A 20,858-nucleotide genomic window follows, 5' to 3' on the forward strand; every position below is an offset into this window, starting at 1 on the left:
AACCAATGCTGCAGCTTGCAGCAACATCAGATCCTTAAACCACTGAGCAAGGCCAGGGATGGAACCTGCATCCTCATGAATATTAGCCAGGTTCATTCTCACTGAGCCACAACAGGAACTCCTCAAACTTTCTTAATAATCAGTGTTATATGACTTAATATAACATTAATTAAACCCACCATTCTAAAAGTCACTTCACTTTGCATCAGAGGCCTTAACTTGCCTGGCTTCTCTTAATCCCAAATCTCTGTTTTGGCTGAGCTGCTGGTAAAAGCAAAACTGATTAGGAAAATTCAGACACAAATTCCCTGAACTGATTCCTTCCCCATCTACGCCTGTAGGGGTGGGCTGTGCCGTGACTTGCATCTTCTTTGAGCACCCCCACTACAGAGGCATATGAATCAAGACACAAGTGACAGAAAGGGAGGGGCATACAAAAGAGAACCACATTATTCTTGTGAAAATGAAATGATGAATAAATCTAGAGAACAGTCAGAAGTGAGAGTTCCCTTTGACAAATGTTTCTGTCCTCCCCATGATCTATTCTGGGCTTTTCTTCCCCCTCTATCAATGAGTAGACTAAATGCAGTACCTGTCATGGCCAGCTTTTTACATATTATTTAAAGGATACCAAAGTGAATTACTCTTCTAGAAAAAAATAAAACAAGGAAAATGTATTTAATTTTGAGACCCACAGAGGTTTCTCTTGTGTTCTCTCTGGACTGGATTTTATTTCATCTTGCATAAAAAAATTTTTTAGCACAGCTATTGATATTAAACCATGAAAAGTATGACTTTTTAAACCTAAAATAGTGAAATGTTAGTGTACAAAGTATTTGCTGGTCACAATATTTCAAGCCAATAATTTTTATAGAATTATCCTGACATTAAACTATGATAAATTTGAAATGTCTGACTTTTAAGTTTTAAAAATATTTAAAACATTGGCATTTGGCTGAATTGCACTTAGATACCTTACTATATGTTATTTAATTGCAATTATTTTAAACTATACCATTTAAAATTGTCACCAAATACATTTGGTATTGTTGTTAATGTTGTTAAATGTGAAACACTTTTGAATAACTAATAATCTGTCTAAATCCTTCCTTTTTAACTTAACAAAGGAAAAATAATTATTCGGAAATCTTTTTAAACCCTGAGACCTGTGCTTAGCCATAGTGTGGTTAGAAGGCAAAAATAAAAATAAAAAATAAAGTAGTTCTGAAAAGCTTGGTTTTTTTTGTAGGAGACTATTGACGTTCTTTGGCCTTCAAAGCAAAATCACATTCAGAGTGGAAGTGAACTGCAATCTCTACTGAGTGTAGCTATAGAGAATTTAGGATTAGAATTATCCTTTGTTCCAGAAGACCATCATAATGGTGCACATTTAGACATCAAAGTATTACTTTATGAGCACAGGCATGTTTTAATGTCCTATTACAGTTTGTAGACCTGTTTCTTTTGATAATGAAGATGTTGTGTCATCAAGCCTAGCCTGGCACATACAAAACATATGCTGGCAGGTTATTAAAAATTTCAGCTTCTTGATGAAAGACTATCCTGCAGGCTAAGAGTCCAGAGAAAGACTCCATTCTGGGAGAATTATTAGAAATGAGAATATGACTGTAAGCACTAAATTATGTTAATACTTACAAATAGTGTCATTTGCATAACAGTTTACAACACTATACCATGATTTTTCTCGTTGGTATGTTGTAGGCAACAGATTAAAAACAGGACAGTTTATGGGAGTCTGAACTGTTTTGAGATTCTCGTGTGTATAGCAGATATTGGTTTTAGATGTAGGCATGACTCAGTGTAGACTCAAGGATCTAATATAAAGATTTTTTTTTTAACCTATCTAATTGAGAACCAGAGTTATTTGTCTGGTTGCAGCTGAGACTTGAAACAAAGTCATAGAACCAACAAATGCTAAAAAGCCAAAGTCACATTTAAAAAATCAGAGTAGACCTGTAGGTGATTTTAGGAAAAGCAGAATGTTACCTGATGGCCACAATGAGAACACCACAACTCCCATTTTTCTCTTGGTGGCTTGGTACCAACCTAACTCTCTTCATTCTACCAGCTAGCAAAACCTACTTCCCCCAATAGGTTCCAGTAAATTCACTTAAGTACTCAATACTTGTTAAGGTTCAATGAAACTACATTTGTGTACACATTCCAAAGTCCCCACTCCCCAGTCAGGGGAATTTCTTTTCATTCAGTAGGAATAAAGGTTTAAGCAAAGACACACCTGTAAGGGAAAAATCTTCTTGGACATTCTCACCTAAGACAATGCGGGGATACCCAGATAGATATTTGCTGTGGTACCAGTCCTTCTTGTGCCTTTTTCTTTCTTTAAAGAGTAAAACTTCCCTCCCTCATTCCTGGAAGATTGTCTTGGTGGCAGTGATGTCTGGGGACACTGCTTTGCAAAAGAACTTTGTAGAGAGAGCTAAGCCAGTTTATTTTTGGGTTTCTCTGTGCAGACCTTCTTTAATCCTCGTTTTACTGGATGGAGAGTGTATGATGCAGAAGTCTTGGCATCACAACTTCACCACTTAACAAGAAAAACGAAAAAAAAGAAATCGAATTGGCTCTTGAATGCTACTATATAGTATCACTATTTTAGCCCTTTGCATGAGCATTTTTAAATTTTTGTACTTTGGTGTACTTTGTTAGACATTTGAAATTAATTTGGGATCACCAAGAAAATATAGACACATATATATATATTTTAAAAAAAACTAATTCAAGGCACCCAAGTCTAGAAAAAGTATAATACACCACAATAGTTATTTTACTTCTTTGCAGAACTAAGTCAGCAAACAAAATGCACTATTACAAAAGAAAACTATTAATAAGTCAGTGCCTTAGAACTCTCTCTGTTTCCATTGTGAAAACTCCATCCATCGAGATGGCTTTGTAACTGGGTCATGGGAGCCACTGTAGATGACTGAGCTTGGTGCTTTTGTGGAATTTAATAGGTACTTATTAGGAGATGCCAAAGAACCATTACCCTTTACCCATAAAATTTTTAAGAAAAGTCAAAAGACAATACAACAAAATTAAAGAAATATTTAACAAAATAAGTACATGATGACTTTCTCCAAACACAGTTGTTTTCATTTTTGTGCAGCAATTTCCAAATGGACAGTATTTATTTCTTACAGCTATGATAATTATACATATGCTATTTAAACTTCAGACCTTAAACATTCTCCAGGCTTACCTGCAGTCATCACGATTAATGGCTGTATAATATTCCCTTGTGTTGATTTACTTTAATATATGAAAACTTTCAACTAAGCCGGAAAATTTAGATTTCTTTTTTGTGGTGGTGGGAGGGAGGAAAGAAGGAGGAGAAAGGGAAGATTTGTTTGTTTTTATTTTCGCTTTTTGTATATACCTCTTTTTGCTTCTGTTGAATTATTTCCCTATGAGAAAGACTCGGGGTAGAATGCTTTATGGCTCTTGTTATATACATACCATTACTTCCTAAGAAGGAAGTACCAAGTTCCAGGGAAACTAGCAGAGAATAAGCATACTAGTTTTACCACCACCTTACCAGCATTGGATATTATGAGCTATCTGCACTTTCATTTCAGGTGTCAAAATGCATCTTATAATTTTAGGAAAAACAGAATGTTACCTAATGGCCACAGTTATTTTATCACTAGCAAGGGATTCTTTTTCCATGTCTTATTATTTATTATTTTATATTGAAAACAACATCTTAGTATTAAGAGAAAAACCTAGGTTTTCTAGGTTAAGGAAAAAAACCTAAGAAATCATTTTCCCCTAATCATTAAACTACATATAAAAGATAATTTTTTTATTTTTATATTTCAAAATCTTGACTTCTTGGATTATCTTTATGTATTTAGTAGTTGCCAAAACACTGACCTAGACATGAGATTTAGCATTTTGTAGATCTACAAATATTCTGTAAGGTCTTGACATTTCCCTATATTTGTTTATAATAATAATAGAATTGTACAGCTATATATTTGATCCACAGCTGTGGACTCCACAGAGGGCTGAATGTACAATGCCATTTTACATATGAGACTTGAGCATTCTCAGATTTTGGTATCCAGGGGAGTCCTGCAACCAATTTCCCCTGATACTGAGGGACAACTGGATGCCAGGTATTTCAGCACTTTATGTGAATTGAGTCATTCAATTTCAGAAAAACCCTGAAATTTTCACTTATTTACTTCCACATCATTTTTGATAAGAAGGTGTTACTCTGTTTAGAGGTGGAGAAATTGATGCTTGGAAAATGAAGTGACTTGCCCAAGTTCACAGCTGGTAAATGATCAACATTTAGCTTAAAACCCACATCCGGAGCTCCCGTCATAGCTCAGCAGAAACAAATATGACCAGCATCCATGAGGACTCAGGTCTGACCCCTGGCCTTGTTCAGTGGATTAAGGATCCGGCATTGCTGTGAGCTGTGGTGTAGGTTGCAGATGCGGCTCAGAGCTTGCGTTGCCATGGCTATGGTGTAGGCCAACTGCTACAGCTCCGAATGGACCCCTAGCCTGGGAACCTCCCTATGCCTCAGGTGTGGCCCTAAAATGACAAAAACAAAAAACAAAACAACAACAACAAAAAACACCTCCACTCCTCCTGGCCCCCATACCCTTGACAAACCAAGCTGAATCCATTTAGAAAAGACTCCTTTTTTAAAAGTCTGGAGCAGTGTTTTCCCTCAGAACCCTGCCCTTGTGGCCTGCTGTCCTTGTGGCAGATTTTCTGCTTTCTATAGAGACTTGTGGAAAACACAAACAGCCCTGGAATGCAGCAGTTATTGCTCTCAAATTTCTCCCCTTTCATGGCTGATGGGGGAGCTGCTCTCCTATTGCCAGCAGGGTAGAGATATGAGGGCTGTCAGTACACACGCCTTAGAATTTCAGAGAAAGGTGGTCTGGCAAATCCCTAGGATTCAGCTTGCAACCTAACTGCTTCATGTACCTATTTATGTGCATAGGTGATGAAAGTGAGTTTTAGATATCACCCATTGATTGTTCATAGAGTGACAAACTTCTGATGTCTTTCACGATGTGATACCCTAGCATGATCATTTTGGTGAGCCTGTAAATTCTCCCAAAACTTAAGCAGCCTATCTTCGCAATCAGAGTAGCATCAAAATTATAGGCCAATATCATTGATGAACATAGATGCAAAAATCCTCAACAAAATATTAGCAAACCAAATACAATGATATATCAAAAGAATCATACACCATGATCAAGTGGGTTTATCCTAGAGAGGAAAGTATTTTTCAATATCTGCAAATCAATCAATATTATACAGTGTATCAACAAACTGAAGAATAAAAACCATGTCATCTCATTAGATACAGAAAAAAGCTTCTGACAAAATTCAACACTCAAGTGTTCCCATTGTGGCACAGCAGAAACGACTCCGACTAAGAACCATGAGGTTGTAGGTTCGATCCCTGGCCTTGCTCAGTGGTTTAAGGATCCGGCGTTACCATGGGCTGTGGTGTAGGTTGGAGATGCAGCTTGGATCTGGCATTGCTGTGGCTGTGGCAAAGGTCGGCAGCTGTAGCTCTAATTAGACCTCCACATGCCGCAAGTGTGGCACTAAAAAGCAAAAAAAAAAAAAAAATTCCACACCCATTTATTAAAAACTCTCCAGAAGGTGGGCATAAAGGGGACCTATCTCAACATAATAAAAGCATATATGACAAACCCACAGCTAACATCATTCTCAGTGGTGAAAAGCAGAAAGCATTTCTGCTAAGATTGGGAACAAGACAAGGATGTCCACTCTCACCACTTTTATTCAACATAGTTTTGAAAGTCTCAACCACAGCAATCAGAGAAGAAAAATAAAAGGAATCCAAATTGGAAAATAGTAAGTAAAACTGTTACGTTTGCAGATGACATGATACTATACATAGAAAATCCTAGATGATACCAGAAAACTACTAGAGCTCATCAATGAATTCAGTGCTGCAGGATACAAAATTAATACACAGAGATCCCTTGCATTCCTATATATAACAATGAAAGATCAGAAAAAGAAACTAAGGAAATAATCCCACTTACCATAGCATCAAAGAGAATAAAATACTTAGGAATAAATTTACCTAAAGAGGCAAAGATCTATACTCTGAAAATATAAGACACTGATGAAGGAAATCGAAGATGACACAAACAAATGTATACTATGTTCTTGGATTGGAAGAATCAATATTGTCAGACTAACTATACTACCCAAGGCAAACTACAGATTCAGTTCAGTCACTATTAAATTATCAATGGCATTTTTCACACAACTAGAACAAAAAAATTATAAATTTACATGGAAACACAAAAGACCCAAATAGCCAAAGCAATCTTGAGAAAGAAAAATGGAACTGGAATAATCAGGCTCTTTGACTTCAGACTATACTACAAAGCTATAGTAATAAAAACAGTATGATACTGGCACAAAAACATAGATCATTGGAACAGCACAGAAAGTCCAAAAATAAATCCATACACCTATGGTCAATTAATCTCTGACAAAAGAGGCTAGAATATACAGTCCTTTCAATAAGCAAAGATGGGAAAACTGGGTAACTACATCAAAAAGAATGAAATTAGAACACTCTATAACACCATACACAAAAATAAACTCAAAATGAATTAAAGACTAAAACATAAGACCAGACACTATAAAACTCTTAGAAGGTAACATACTCAGAACACTTCTTTTTACACAAATCACAGCAATATCTTTCTTGATCCACCTCCTAGATAATGAAAATAAAAATAAACAAATGGGACTTAATTAAACTTAAAAGCTTTTGCATATCAAAGGAAACCATAAACAAAATTAAAAGACAACTAATAGACTGGAAGAAAATCTTTGCAAACAAAGCAACCAACAAGGGATTAATCTCCAAAATATACAAACATCTCATACAACTTTATATCAAAAAAAAACAACCCATTTAAAAAATGGTCAGCAGATCTGAACAGACACTTCTCCAAAGAACACAGACAGATGGCCAAAAATCACATGAAAAGATGCTCAATATCACTAATTATTAAAGAAATGAAAATAAAAACTACAATGAAGTATTCCCTCACACGAGTCAGAATGGCCATCATCAAAAAGTCCAGAAGCAATAAATGCTGGAGAGGATGTGGGGAAAAAGGAACCCTCCTACACTGTTGGTAGAAATGAAAGCTGGTGCAACTCTATAGAGAACAGTAGGGAGGTTCCTTAAAGAACTATATACGGAAATACCATATGATCCAGCAATCCCATTCCTGGGCATCTATCTGGAGAAAACTATAATTCAAAAAGATACATGCACCCCAGCATTTGTTGCAGCACTATTTACAATAGCCAAGAATTGGAAGCAACCTAAATGTCCACTGATAGAGGACTGGATAAAGAAGATGCAGTACATATATACAATGGAATATAAGCCATAAAAATGAATGAAATAAGGTCATTTGCAGCAACATGGATGGACTCAGAAATTATCATACTAAGTGAAGCCACACAGACAAAGACAAATATCATGAGATCACTAATATGTGGAATCTAATAAAAAAAATGATACAAAAGAAATTACAAAACAGAAACAGACTCAAGTATTTAGAAACCAAACTAATGGCTACCAAAAAAGGAAACATGGGGGAGGAATAAATTAGGAGGTTGGGATTAACATATACACACTACTAAACCTAAAATAGGTAAAAAACAAGGACCTAACAATTTCCCTGTGATTAGCACAGGGAAATCTACTCGATATTCTATAATAACCTATATGGGAAAAGAATCTGAAAAAGAATAGATAAATATATATGCATAGCTGATTCACTTTGCTATACACGTGAAATGAACACAACCTTGTAAGTCAACTATACTTCAGTAAAATTAAAAAAAAAAAAAAAGCAAGCAAAAAAAAATTGTATTAGGAGTTCTCTGGTGGCCTAGTGGTTAAGGATTTGGTTGGCATTGTTACTGCTATGGTTTGGCTTTGATCTCTGGCCCAGGAACTTCTACATGGCTGTGGGCAAGAACAAAAAAACAATGTATTTTGTACCTTATTTCTTGGATAAGCAACCACATTTTTATTTTCTTTTCTTTTCTTTTTTTTTTTTAGCCTCCTGTTCCTGGTTGACATGGTAAACTTCCTAACTTCCTTTTAAGCACAATGAGGTTTGGAATGGGTTAGTGTGAATAAATGAGCATTCGGCATATGTAAGAGGTGGTCAGGTTTTATGGGTTCCATAGACTTGGCATCTGAGGCTACTGGGCGGGAGTGGGGAGCCATGGCCAAATCACTTCTGCTCTCCAAGCCTCTATCTCTCCAACTATAAAGAGAAATAAGATTAGTACCTATCTCCAGGGGAGCAGTGATGAGAATTGCCTACCAACAGACTTAGCAAATGACTTCAAGAAATGCTATTTATGGAGTTCCCATCATGGCTCAGCAGAAAAGAATCTAACATCCATGAGGATGTAGGTTCAATCCCTACCCTTGCTCAGTGGGTTAAGAATCCGGTGTTGCTGTGAGCTGTAGTGTAGGTTGTAGACGTGTCTTAGATCTGGAATTGCTGTGGCTGTGGCATAGGCTGGTGGCTACAGCTCCAATTCAAATCCTAGCCTGGGAACCTCCATATGCCTCGGGTACGGCCCTAAAGAGACAAAAAAAAAAAAAAAAAAAGACAAGAAAGGAATGCTATTTGTTATTAATATGACCATAAAGTTGCATTACAAATAAACTGCAGGTAATGTTGAAAGAGCACATAAAATGTAATCTTTTTATTGTGATTCAGAAGGTCTTTTAGCATGCTGGATGCTTCTAGCATATTGTTCTGTGCATCAATTATCATTATATAGGATTGTGACCATTGAAGATACATAATGTTGACCCAGGTGTGCCCACCAAATGATTTTTCCAGACAATGCCTTTAAAAGAATAAACCTTGATAGCAGCCTGGTTTCTTATCATTTGAAGATAGAAAATGATTCCAGTTACTTAAACTTTCTACATGCTGAATAAAAAGGCATTGACCTGATAAAGTAGAGATTTTTCTGACCACATGATTGAGACCTGGATGCTTCATTTTCTGGTTCCAGTTGGTATCTTTTCTAATTAGTGTAGCAGCACGTCACCACAATCATTGGAAAGTCTTAATCATTTACATATTTTTCCTTATCTCTGAAAATGACTTAGAATGTTTTCTTCCAGTTGAATGGTTGTTTTCATGAAGCTGCCAGGGCTGGGTTTGAGGTGCTTTTCTGTGCCTGAGGAAGATGACAGGAGAAGGAAAATTGCCTCCCAAAGTTAAATGAAAGCTGGGTCCCCCTTCCGAGGACCTATAATAATCAGCTATACAAGCTGTTGGTTTGTGTGTCCTATTGATTTAATATGCTTCTAATCAGTACATAAAGCTATGGGCCTGCAGTGTTAATTTTTCATATGCTTACAAAGTACCCTTTGATTTTCTGTCACACGTTAATTACAGCGTTTTGCCATTAAATAGGAAGCTTTGTGTAAACTAATTACTAGGTAATCATTGTCTACTGCAAGCGTGCTGTTTGTACCTTTTATTTTATTCTAAAAATGCACAGATCTCACAGTCTGGAAACGCTCTACCTTCCAGCCATTAGCTCTCACTAATTCATAGCATTATTGTGGTGAGAGTGTAGGAGTTGTAATTGTTGTGGTATCAGAGCTGTTAATTACCGGAGTAAACAGTTGAAATGGTGCCAAGGTCTATTGTACAAGGCAGAGAAAAGGAGGTTTAAATGTTACTCCCACCATCTGGGGACTAGGGGAGAGGCAAATGCTTGAGAACAGCAGTGAGGCGCTATCGCCGCCTCAGCTCCAGGGTTGGCGGCCATATGGATCCGGAATATTTTGAATCAATTGAATTTAACTGCCAGTTTTTCCGCAATAACAGCGTGGAAGGAAGGAATAAAGCAAAAGATGAGAGGAAGGAGAGTTGTTTAGTGTTTGCACATCCAGGAAGACCCCGCTGAAGTTCCTTTGGAAATATCTACTTTGCTGAAAGCCATAGAGCAGGCACAGATATTTGGAATTGATTCAGATTTGGGTTTTATTCTTCTCCGCCGGCGACTGCGCCATTCGCTTCTGGTCGTCTGTCCTTCATGCCCCTCGGTGAGAGAGGGATGCCCTTGAGAAGACCCAAATTTTCGTGTAATTACGGCAGAGCAAACAAAAAAATCCTCACTTTTGGAATTCACTGATTTATTGCCCTGGTATTTTAATGAGCATGGTCTATAGAAAAAGAAAACAATAATAAATACATAGTGTTATCACATCCGCCTCAAATATATACATCTGTACCTGTAGAAATATCAAAGAAGGTACAGACTCTAATTAAGAAAGGCAGATGCTTGCCTATTCCTTTTGTATAAAATTAAAATATAGACCCTCCTGATAGTCTCTAATTTCATTTGACAAATTCACCCCTCTTCCCCCCTACTTGAATGAAAAATCAAGTCTAAAGGGCACATGTGTTTTCTTTCGTTTGTAATTCTCAACTAAAGAGCCTTTACAACATGTGAAATTATCTCAACCAGTGTTATTTCTCTAACTAGAAAGAAGGGAACTATTCTTGATAATAATAATTGGGGCCACTTCTACTTATGGTTGATTTTTAAACTGCATGGTTTCTGCTTTAAAATATTGCATGACATCTAGAAAAAATAAATAAATAAATAAATAAAATAAAATAAAATATTGCATGATCTCTAAAAGAGTCATATGTTTTTACTTGATGTCACTCATGTTGAATCTAATTGCCCTTAAGCCCATTTTCCAACGTTAAAAATATCTTTTAAAAATCTACCACTTGCTGCTGTAACTACTTTTTAATATCATTCCCCCAAACATGAACATATTCTTCTTTTTTAAACCACCCTGGATTATTTATTTTTAATTGTTCCTTTAGCAGATGTTGGAGTAATCCAGGGTATAGTGTAAACAACTCCTTTAAAGAGAGAGATCACAGACTGCCACACACACCATGAACCAAGGGCAGTGTGTGTTGGGCTTTTATGACAGTGGCTTTGGCCCGCGGGGGGAAATGTTTCTGCTTTTGTGTGTGTGCAAAGTTCAATTAAGGATTTCAAGAAATGCTTAATCTTTATCTATTGAAATCCCCAGCATGCAGTGCGATAGGGTGAGCCTGGAAAGAAAACCATGGTCCCCCGTGGAGAGGGGAAAAAAGAAACAGCAGTTTAAGAGCTGGAAAGTTGAAAGGGAATGAGCCTTTCTAGTGCGTCTGGTTGGGGTGAAGCAGTTGTGCTGAGCTTTGGAATGGAGGCACAACATATGTGCCTCGGTTGGACAAAACGCTTCTTGAGTCAAATCAACTGTTAGGCCTGCATGTTGGTGCAAGGTGGAGGCCTGGATAATGAGGGACAGACTCCTCGAGAAGTAGTGAGTGGATAATGCTACATAAGTATGGAATTATATACCGCATTTTCACCATTCTGTTTAATGAGAGCCGCCACTGCAGCGAATCACTTGCCACACAGCCGAAATGGGCCATTAGCTATCAAGGGAAAATTGTCTTTGCCGCTTTCAGCAGATGGAGCAAATATTTTACAAAGCAATTTTACATACCAAAAACATTTGTGTGCCTTGGTAATGTTGGCTGTTTTACATTATGTTACCTTCTACAGCAGCATAATTTTCCATCTCATCGAAGGCAAAGTTGGCATTTTTGATTTTTAAATTCTCAATTAACAATTAAACATGGAGTATTAAGGCAGTCCTTAAACTTTAAGTAGGTGTGGGAAGTAGTTTATGACTTGCTGAAGACATTTTCATTTTTTCTTCATCCTCTCAGCATATTTTTGCACTCTAAAGAGGGACTACTGCTAATGATCTTAATGGAAAGGAATGAGTGAAAACTTCACTACTGATTACAGAATGAAAGTAACCAATGCATAGGGTGATCAGGGCACTTGCTGGCTGAAGTGTCCAGCATGGATTGTGGATACATGGTTGGCCCATTCATTTGTATTGATTTAAAAAAACATTTTTTTGGAGTTCCTGTCATGGCTCAGTGGTTAACGAATCTGACTAGGAACCATGAGGTTTCGGGTTCGACCCCTGGCCTTGCTCAGTGGGTTAAGGATTCAGCATTGCCATGAGCTGTGGTGTAGGTCGAAGATGTGGCTCGGATTTGGCATGGCTGTGGCTCTAGCATAGGCCAGTAACTACAGCTCTGATTCGACCCCTAGCCTGGGAACCTCCACATGCCGCGGGTGCAGCCCTTTAAAAAAAAAAAAAAAAAAAAATTCTGTAACCCATCACATGCAGAAATTCCCAGGGGAAGGGTTGAAACTGAGCTGCAGCAGTAACAGAAATTCCTACTCAAAATGGCTTTTAAAATGTAGAGAATTTATTATGTCAACTAACTGAAAATCCAGAGATTGGCTCTAGAATCAGACGAGGCTTAATCCAGTGGCTCAGTATCACCAAGGACTTACTTTCCATCCCTCCTCCATAGTGTACATAATGTCTTCTCCATTCTAAGGCTGGCTGTCCCCAGGGTTGCAAGATGGCTGCCAGTGTTCCTAGAACTTGTCCTTGGTCAAGTAACTCCTAGCACTTGTCCTTGGTGAAGGTAACAGGAAGAGAGAACATTTCACCTGGCAGCATCCTCAGCATTCTCCAAAGAGCATAAAGCTTCTTACTCAGAAGGCCCCAGCACATGCTTCCTAACACTTGATTGGCCTAACTAGGTCATGTGCCCCTCCAAACCAATCATTGTGGCCAGGGTATGCCTTTGCTAACCAGGGGCCTTGAAGCTGAGGCTGAAGTCATTCTCAATCACTTGCATAGCTAAGAAAGGGGTAAGGGCTGTTACCAAGTCATGGATATCATTACCTAGAAGGAAGGGACAAAGATGCTGGGCAGCCAACAACAGATGTCTGTTCATTCTACCATTTTTTGTAAATTTGATAGCATAGACTTAGCATCACATGTCAGATCTAATCTCACTCGGATTGGCCATAAGTGCCCACTGATGGCACTTACAGTCTCAGATCCCATTGCACTATATAGCATAATGGTAGCAACTGGATATGAATCCCAGTTTGCTACTTCATGGCTGTGTGACATTAAATGTGGATGATAACAACTACTTCAGAGAGTGGCTTTGAGATAATAAATGTAAAACCCCTGGCACAGACTTGACACATGGTAAGCTTTCAATAAGAGTGAGCTATTGTTTTACCTAAAAAACGATGGTGGTAAAAAGTGTCCTGTGTAGGCAAAGTAATCTTCCTAAATTCACCCTCAAATTAGGAATCCCTACCTTCTATCTCTATGCCACTAGCCAATTCAAATCTTGAGCACCTTTACAGAACCCACACTTTCCCTGTGAAAGAGGCAGCAGGGCCGGTGGAGAGCACTCCCCCCAGAGCCAGAGGCAGCCAGAGAGCACCTGCAGTCTCACTGCGGGAGTGTAGATGCCCCACCTCCTCTTCTGTTAAGGAGGCAACTGTCACATGGCCTCATTCAACACTGACAGCCTTACTTAGTTTTTAAAGTCATTGTCTTGCCCTTTTGGTCTTATGTCACCTTCCATTCCTCCATTTAAGGATATCAGAGGGCTCTATAAAGCAGAATCATCTGGGCAGATCCCCTGGTTTCTCTCTTGAACACCACCAAACAATGTCTGGTGTGAGAGATTAGAGGTGATTAGCCAAGAAGTTATTTTACTTAATTCACCACTGCAGATCCAGCAAAGAAGCTTCTGAAATAAAAGGTGTATTGGTGGGATTAATATTTAGAGCATCCTAATTTGTATTCATTCTTCCTCCTTGCTCATCTTCCCCAATACACACAGACACACACACACAGACACACACACACACACAGATACACACACACACACACACACACACACAGATACACACACACACACACACACACACCAGAATGTACTTGGGAGAGTAAACTCTCTAGAGTTTGGAGTAGCTTTAGACATTGAGGGAAATATTAAATTGGATATGCTAGCAGCTTCCCCTGAGATATCCTGAATTTCCTTCAGTCAAATATCTCTTCCTTCAAATTTATACTTTTTTGATAGAAAAAAGAGAGAGAGCTGAGAGGCAATCCAGGCTTGATAGGTAAGAATCTCTGGGATGTACTGCTCAAGCTGATGGAGGCCCTGTGCTTTGTGCAGATATGTTGGAACCCTTCAAGGTCATGACCATCATTGATACATTTTGAGGGGTAAATATAGGTACTGGACAAGTGGTGACAAGGCTGTGCAGTAGCACAGATGTGGCTCAAGTTTCTGCTGGATAGGAATTTCTCTAGAGCTATTAGCACCACAAAGACCAGCAGCTAATGTGCAATCATGACGGAATGAAGATCTGGAATTGACATTGTTTTCCAAGAAGTAACGGATATTTTTCTAACATTTGTTTATCATCAACAAGATCTAGGAGTTCCCATCGTGGCTCAGTGGACATGAATCTGACTAGTATCCATGAGATGCAGGTTTGATCCCTGGCCTCACTCGGTGAGTTAAGGATCCTGCATTGCCATGAGCGGTGGTGTAGGTTGCAGATGTGACTTGGATCCTGCATTGCTGTGGCTGGGGCAAAGGCCAGCAGCTACAGCTCTGATTTGACCTGTAAGCCTAGGAACCTTCATATGCTGCAGGTGTGGCCCCAAAAAGACAAAAAGACAAAAAAAAAATCTATACTCTCATTTCCACACGCCTAGGATTGTTAACTCTAAGTGATCTGCACCACGTGAATGATAAACTCTCTGAACACTAGCCAGGTTCTTTGATGTGATTCATTGAAAAGAAACTTTCTAATTACTTAGTTCACAAGTATATAAGACGGAGAATCTATGCCCCAGTTACCAGTTTTTAACAGATATTCTACACACACACACACACACACACACACACACACTTTGCAAAGGTAAAAGGGGAGAAAGAAGGCAAACTAGCAATGGTTCCCCCAACCTCACTGTCTTCTGTCTTCAGTCATGCATTGAAAATTACCCAGTAACCGAATCACCTAGTAACAACACAGCAAGTGATCTTACATAAGCCTCTTCACTTTAGAAGCCTCTGCTTCCCATTTGTAGAGGAGGGGGAATTATCCTGTGCAGGCCCACCCTCAGTGTGTTGGTGTCAGGACCAAATGAGATAATAGCATGAGCCTCTGTAAGTATTTTACAAATACTGTTCTGATGATTTACATGAATTTAGGGGTTTGTTTGGCATGGTTTTGTATGTCTGTGTCTATGAGCATCAGTGTATACTTAAGTTTATAGTTATAGATCTTCCCTTATCAGCATCTGCCCTTAAAGTTGTGATAAACTGTGTTTGAACTATGCAAAATGATGAACACTAGGGAACAGAAACTACCCCCAAACTGAGAACTCACATCTGACATCTCTTTATTGTACTAAGGCCATTCTTAGTATAATCTTTCTATTCCCTATCAGATGCTTTCAAAGTAAAGAAATAAACCGAACAGTTAACACCCCCCACCTTATTCCCTTGCATATCTTTTTCTTAGAGAGTTCATCAGGTCCCAAGCTGCCTCTGTGGGCCCCAGCATCCCCTAGCAAACATCACCGAGCCTTCGGCTGTGTACTTCTCATGATGGGACACGATTTCTGCAGCAGACTTTCCTCTAGGAAGTTTACCCCCTTGCTGTGGCTTTGTACACAGCATTAATGCTATGGATCAAGGCAGACTGGCTGGCTTTGTAAGCAGAGGCAGTGAGGGCAGCCTGACGTAGTGTCCAGATGCTTCTCACAAGCCAGCCTTATAAGTTAATTATTGACCCTCAACATAGCATGTTGCATCTGAGGTAACACTTCATAAATGTCACCTCATTTATATTCCCAATGCCCCTCAGAGGCAGGAATCTCATAAAATCCACCCAGGAAGAATTGTTGGTTCTTAAGTTGTTATCCCCCCAGGTGGTTCCTCGGCAGTAAGGAGCAAGCCTGTTTTGAGGTTTCATATTTTCCCTTACTTTGTAACTTCAGCTGTTAGGGGCTGGGCCCATGTGTTTATCACTGCCATGATTTATTCCATAAATACTGGGTGTTCCCTCTGCCAAGCATTGGGGAGACTCACCTCAAAGCCACTGACCTCAAAGCCACTTTACCTTTAAGAAGCCCCCAGGGAGCTGGAGAACATGGAGAAAGAACACTCAACTAGGGTTCCTGGAAGAGGGCTTCCTGGAAGAGGAAGAACTAACTCAGAGAGAGTGAGGAAGAGTCATCCAGGACAAAAAGGAGAAGAAGGAAGGCAGAGGAAAGAGATTAAAGTCAGGCAGTTTGGAGCAAGGCTGGGAAAGAGAGAGGTGAGGCTACATTAGCAATCAGAGACCAGGTCACAGAGGGCCTTCGTGTGTATTATACTGAGGGGTTTTGACTTAATTCTTAAACTAAGGGAGATGTAATGTCAAGATTCAGGTGGCAAAGCTTTCACCTACTCTTTCTCTGCCTCCCCTCCATCTCTAGTCCCACCCCCTAACCCAACACATAAACACTTTCTTCCTTAATTCAGTTAGGCTTGACATTCTGTAATTTTTTAAATTTTATTAATGTAGTAAAACACCCATAACATAAAATTTGCCACCTCAACCATTTTTAAGTCTACAGTTCAAAGGTATTAAATACATTCATAACACTGTGCAACTATCATCACATTCTTTTCATCTTATAAAACTGAAACTCTGTATCCATTAAACACTAACTCCAGTTCCCCTCCTCTGACAACCACCATTCCACTGTCTGTCTCTAATTTTTGCATGAATGAATGAATAAATGAATTACCTCTCTTGGTCTGTTTTGATATAAGAGCAGATCACTGGATACATGGTTCAATACTTTTCAGAAACAAGGCAGCAAGAGTCCTTTAATCAGGGCAGAATAAAAAGGAAGTTTCCACTGTCCCAGTTGAGTGCCTGCCCTGCATAGATTTCTTCCCTGACACTGTTTCCCAAGCAGGGCGGGAACCCACAGCCGGGGCTTCACAGGCCCAGCTTTAGGGCACTACATGAATCACGGACAATGGGTCTTTTTTAATAGAGTAGAATGGTTTTAACTGAAACAAGTATAAAACAAAGAAAGATGGGCTTAGAGTACAATGCTCAAAGGAGGAACCAAGAGAGAGTCTAGGTTGTTGGAACTGCATGTTCTGTGTGCTTTTTTATGATTTAGATGCCAGACCTTGGGGAGATGAGGTAATATACAGTATAGAACAGAGAAAACGTAAACTGTGCAGTATCATGTGACATGGGCAAGGCCTTGGGCTTTAACGGCAACTTCCCTGCCTCTACCTCATTTTGCGAGCGGACTTCCCCAGCCCTTCTTAACAGACATCTCCACCCCCAACAACTCCCATCCAGACTGGACTGTGCACAGAGCCATCCTGAACAAGCCTGGATGAGGGCGGGTGGTGGCACTCTCTCTCTTTCACATGGCATCTTTGTTTTGTATGTCAGGCACTTACTAACCAGTGAGACTCCCACCAGGATTTTCTGGATATTTTAGAAATTATTCAGATTATTGGGACCTGCCTAGACTATATTCTCAGATATTTGTCTTCTATTGTAGATTTTCAGAGGGCACTGGACCCAGAATAAACCAGATGTTCTAAGATGCTGGGAGTAGGGAGAAGGACAATCACTTTTTAATGGCAGGGAAATTGAAAATAAATGGCCAGGCAGATTATTTCTAAGATTCCTTACACCCCACTCTCCAAAGCTAATTCTTTTCTGATTCTTCCAAATTACGGATGTTCACTCACAGATTAGAAAGTTCCCCATCAACCCAAAGTAAGCCTGAGGTTTTTCTTGTCAATGTCCCATATTTTGAATATGAATTCTCCCCATCAAATGTTTTGTGTCTAGTAACCTGCCCTCCTGCCAGCAGAAATAAAATTTGAGGAGGTGGCTTCCAACTAAAAATTTTGAGATAGTCTAAGACTTTCAAAAAAAAAACAAAAAAGCAAAAACAAATTGTCCTGACGAACTGAGTCTTTTCATGTCAAAAAGCTGAGTTTTTCAGTTTCTCATTCATTAGAGGGTTTCCTACTGTTTTAATTCTGACAGGAGGCTCTGTACTTTGGGGTTGTTACAGGATGATGTGGGGCCAGCCTACATTTAATCAGATGAGGATGTGACCTAGTTGGAAATATCAAGTGACTGAGGCCAGCTCCTCTCCGCCCCCACTCTTCCAACCTGTTCCCTCCTAAAATTGCATCTCTATAGTATCAGCTGTGGTTTAAGGCTTTGATCCCAAAGTTTATAACTCCTCAACCAAGGGGAAAGGGCATGGTTTCATGAGACAAAGTACCCAAGAAAGACCTTGCCAACTCCATAATTTCTCCCAGGGTCAGCTCTCTTAGGGTCAGAGGATAAAAACCATTCTGGTCTGAAGGACCTTAGGGAGAAGGTAGTTGACTCCAGCTTTTACACAATGGGAAACTTAGGCCCAGAGTAGGGAGGCACAGTGCCCAAGGACAGGTTGTTGTGGGTCTGAACCTGGGGTTACCTGATGCCCAGACAGACGGCTGCCTTTTGAAGACAACAGGCACAATTAGCAGCAATATTTAGGGGCCATTTCACTTTGAAATATGAAAACTGAAATGGCTGGAAAAATAGAGAAAATTTTCAAAATGGCTTTCTGACTCTGGGTAAACAGTAACCACATTTTTTTTGCCTGTTGGAGGCCTGGTTTTTAATCACTCCACAAGCAGTTTTCATTTCTGTAGTAAAATTGCTTGTGGTTCTATTTAATTTGTTTCTGCAGGAGCCAGCTTTGGTGAAGATCTCCGAGGAGCTGGCGGGCATTTTAGCACAGCACGCACAGCCAGTCAATGAGAAACGGTTCTCGACATGGAGGAAATTCCTCCAAACATTTCTCAGTCAAGGTAAATAAGACTGTAAAGCTTCTATTGAGGATTAGTCTGCACAACCTTGAATTCTAGTTCTGGGTCAATCTGGGGCCAATTTAAACACCTTGCCTCTCTTGTGTTGGTTTAGAAAAGTGCTCTTGCAAGCAGACTTTTAAACTTTGCCTAATATTTATCTTGCACTCAGCCTCTTAAGTAAACAGGAATTGAGCATACCAAGCGTGCCGTGCATAGCTCAAGATTCTGACCATATTTTTGCACCACAGACTTCTGCTGAGAGGTGGGCTTCAGAATCAGATGACCTAGGTCTGAATCTCATCCTTGACCTTGAGTAAGGTTCTTAAACCCTCACGGGGCCAGTTTCCTCACCTACTTCCCAGGGTTGTGGAGAGGATTCAATGAAACACAGATATGAAAGTTTCTACCATGGTGCCAGACTCAAAAATAAATCTTAAGAAATGTTAGTTTCTCCTTCCATTTTCTAGGAGAGTATAAATGGTCTTACTTCTAGTTCTGAAGGTAGATTTTGTTGACTTTTTTTGTCTTTTTAGGGCCACATGCACAGCATATGGAGGTTCCCAGGCTAGCAGTTGAAGTGGAGCTGTAGCTACTGGCCTACACCACAGCCACAGCAATATTAGATCCCAGCCACATCTGTGACCTACACCACAGCTCATGGCAATGCCAGATCCTTAACCCACTGAGCGAGGCCAGGGACCAAACCTGCATCCTCATGGATGCTAGTCAGATTCATTTCCACTGAGCCATGCATGATAAGAACTCCTGAACATAGATTTTGTAAAAAAAAAAAAAAAAAAAAAAGGATTCTTTACAGTCCTAGAGCAAAGCCAGCCTCTGTTTCTTTCATCCTCCTCCTCCCAACCTCTCCTAAATTTTCTAATGACATTAAGAGGTCAGTGAGGGAATGAATGGAGAAAATGATGCTTATCCCCCACTTGTGGAGGGCCTGTGGGTGCTACGCTGAGGCACGCCCACCCAATGCTCCTCACTCTCTAGGAGGTCACAGTGTAAGGCAGATATTCCTGTATGCTTACCCATGGGAATGATAAGAGAAAGCTAGAAAGCTATCGTTCCACTCTATTCGCCACTGTCAAATGATGATGTTATATTAACATAAGAATATAATAATATAATAACCATATTATATAAGATGATAACAGCAGCAACAATACCACAGTGGTGACAACTGCACAATGAAGATAATATAATAAGCACAGTCTATGCTTACTATGTGCCGGACACTATTCTAAGTACACACAGATTAATTTATTTGATCCTCCTAACAGCCTGCTTTATAGAAGAGGAAACTGAGTCACAAAAGATTAGGTATTCTCCTCAATCACTCTGTGAATATGCAGGAGAGCCAATAAAAGGCTATCCTGGGTTGTTCCAGGAGTCTTGGCTGGAACCAATGGGTATCTTTACCAAAGAACTCCTCTTAGCTCAGAGTATGAGATCATATCGGAGAGGAAAGATCTGTTGGGTGTTGGAATACACTTCAAGGAAGAGTAGGCTGGAAGGGCATATTAAATACACTGGAATGAATTATTTAAGCAAGGTGTCGGATGGCCTGTCTTCTAATAAAAATGCTAAAAAAGGATTCTTCACTGGTGCAGAAGAAGAGGGTGCGGTTATGCTACATGGTCTCTAGTGTCCTTTCAAATCTAAATATCTACAACTTATAGAATTGTGATTCTACAAATTTCCACATGTACCTGCTACCAGAAAAGTAAAACTAAAAGAGTCAACCCCATGCATAAATGGAAGAAAATAAGGTGTGTACAACAAAAACATAGTTAATAATAAAGGACTTTTTTTTTTTTGTCTTTTTAGGGTTGCACCTGTGGCATATGGATGTTCCCAGGCTAAGGGTCTAATCGGAGCCACAGCTGCTGGCCTACACCA

At 39.4% G+C, this 20,858-nt stretch overlaps 1 protein-coding gene across 1 annotated transcript in view; it reads left to right on the forward strand.

Moving 5' to 3' along the window:
* LOC125120784 (IQ domain-containing protein H-like) overlaps positions 1–20,858 on the forward strand; it is a 147,403-nt gene that overhangs the window by 70,544 nt on the left and 56,001 nt on the right. The window contains 1 exon segment of the mRNA XM_047769211.1: positions 18,830–18,950. Coding sequence (XP_047625167.1) covers positions 18,830–18,950 — 121 coding nt within the window.

Source organism: Phacochoerus africanus, chromosome 2, assembly GCF_016906955.1.
Source record: "Phacochoerus africanus isolate WHEZ1 chromosome 2, ROS_Pafr_v1, whole genome shotgun sequence".
Lineage (NCBI taxonomy): Eukaryota > Metazoa > Chordata > Mammalia > Artiodactyla > Suidae > Phacochoerus > Phacochoerus africanus.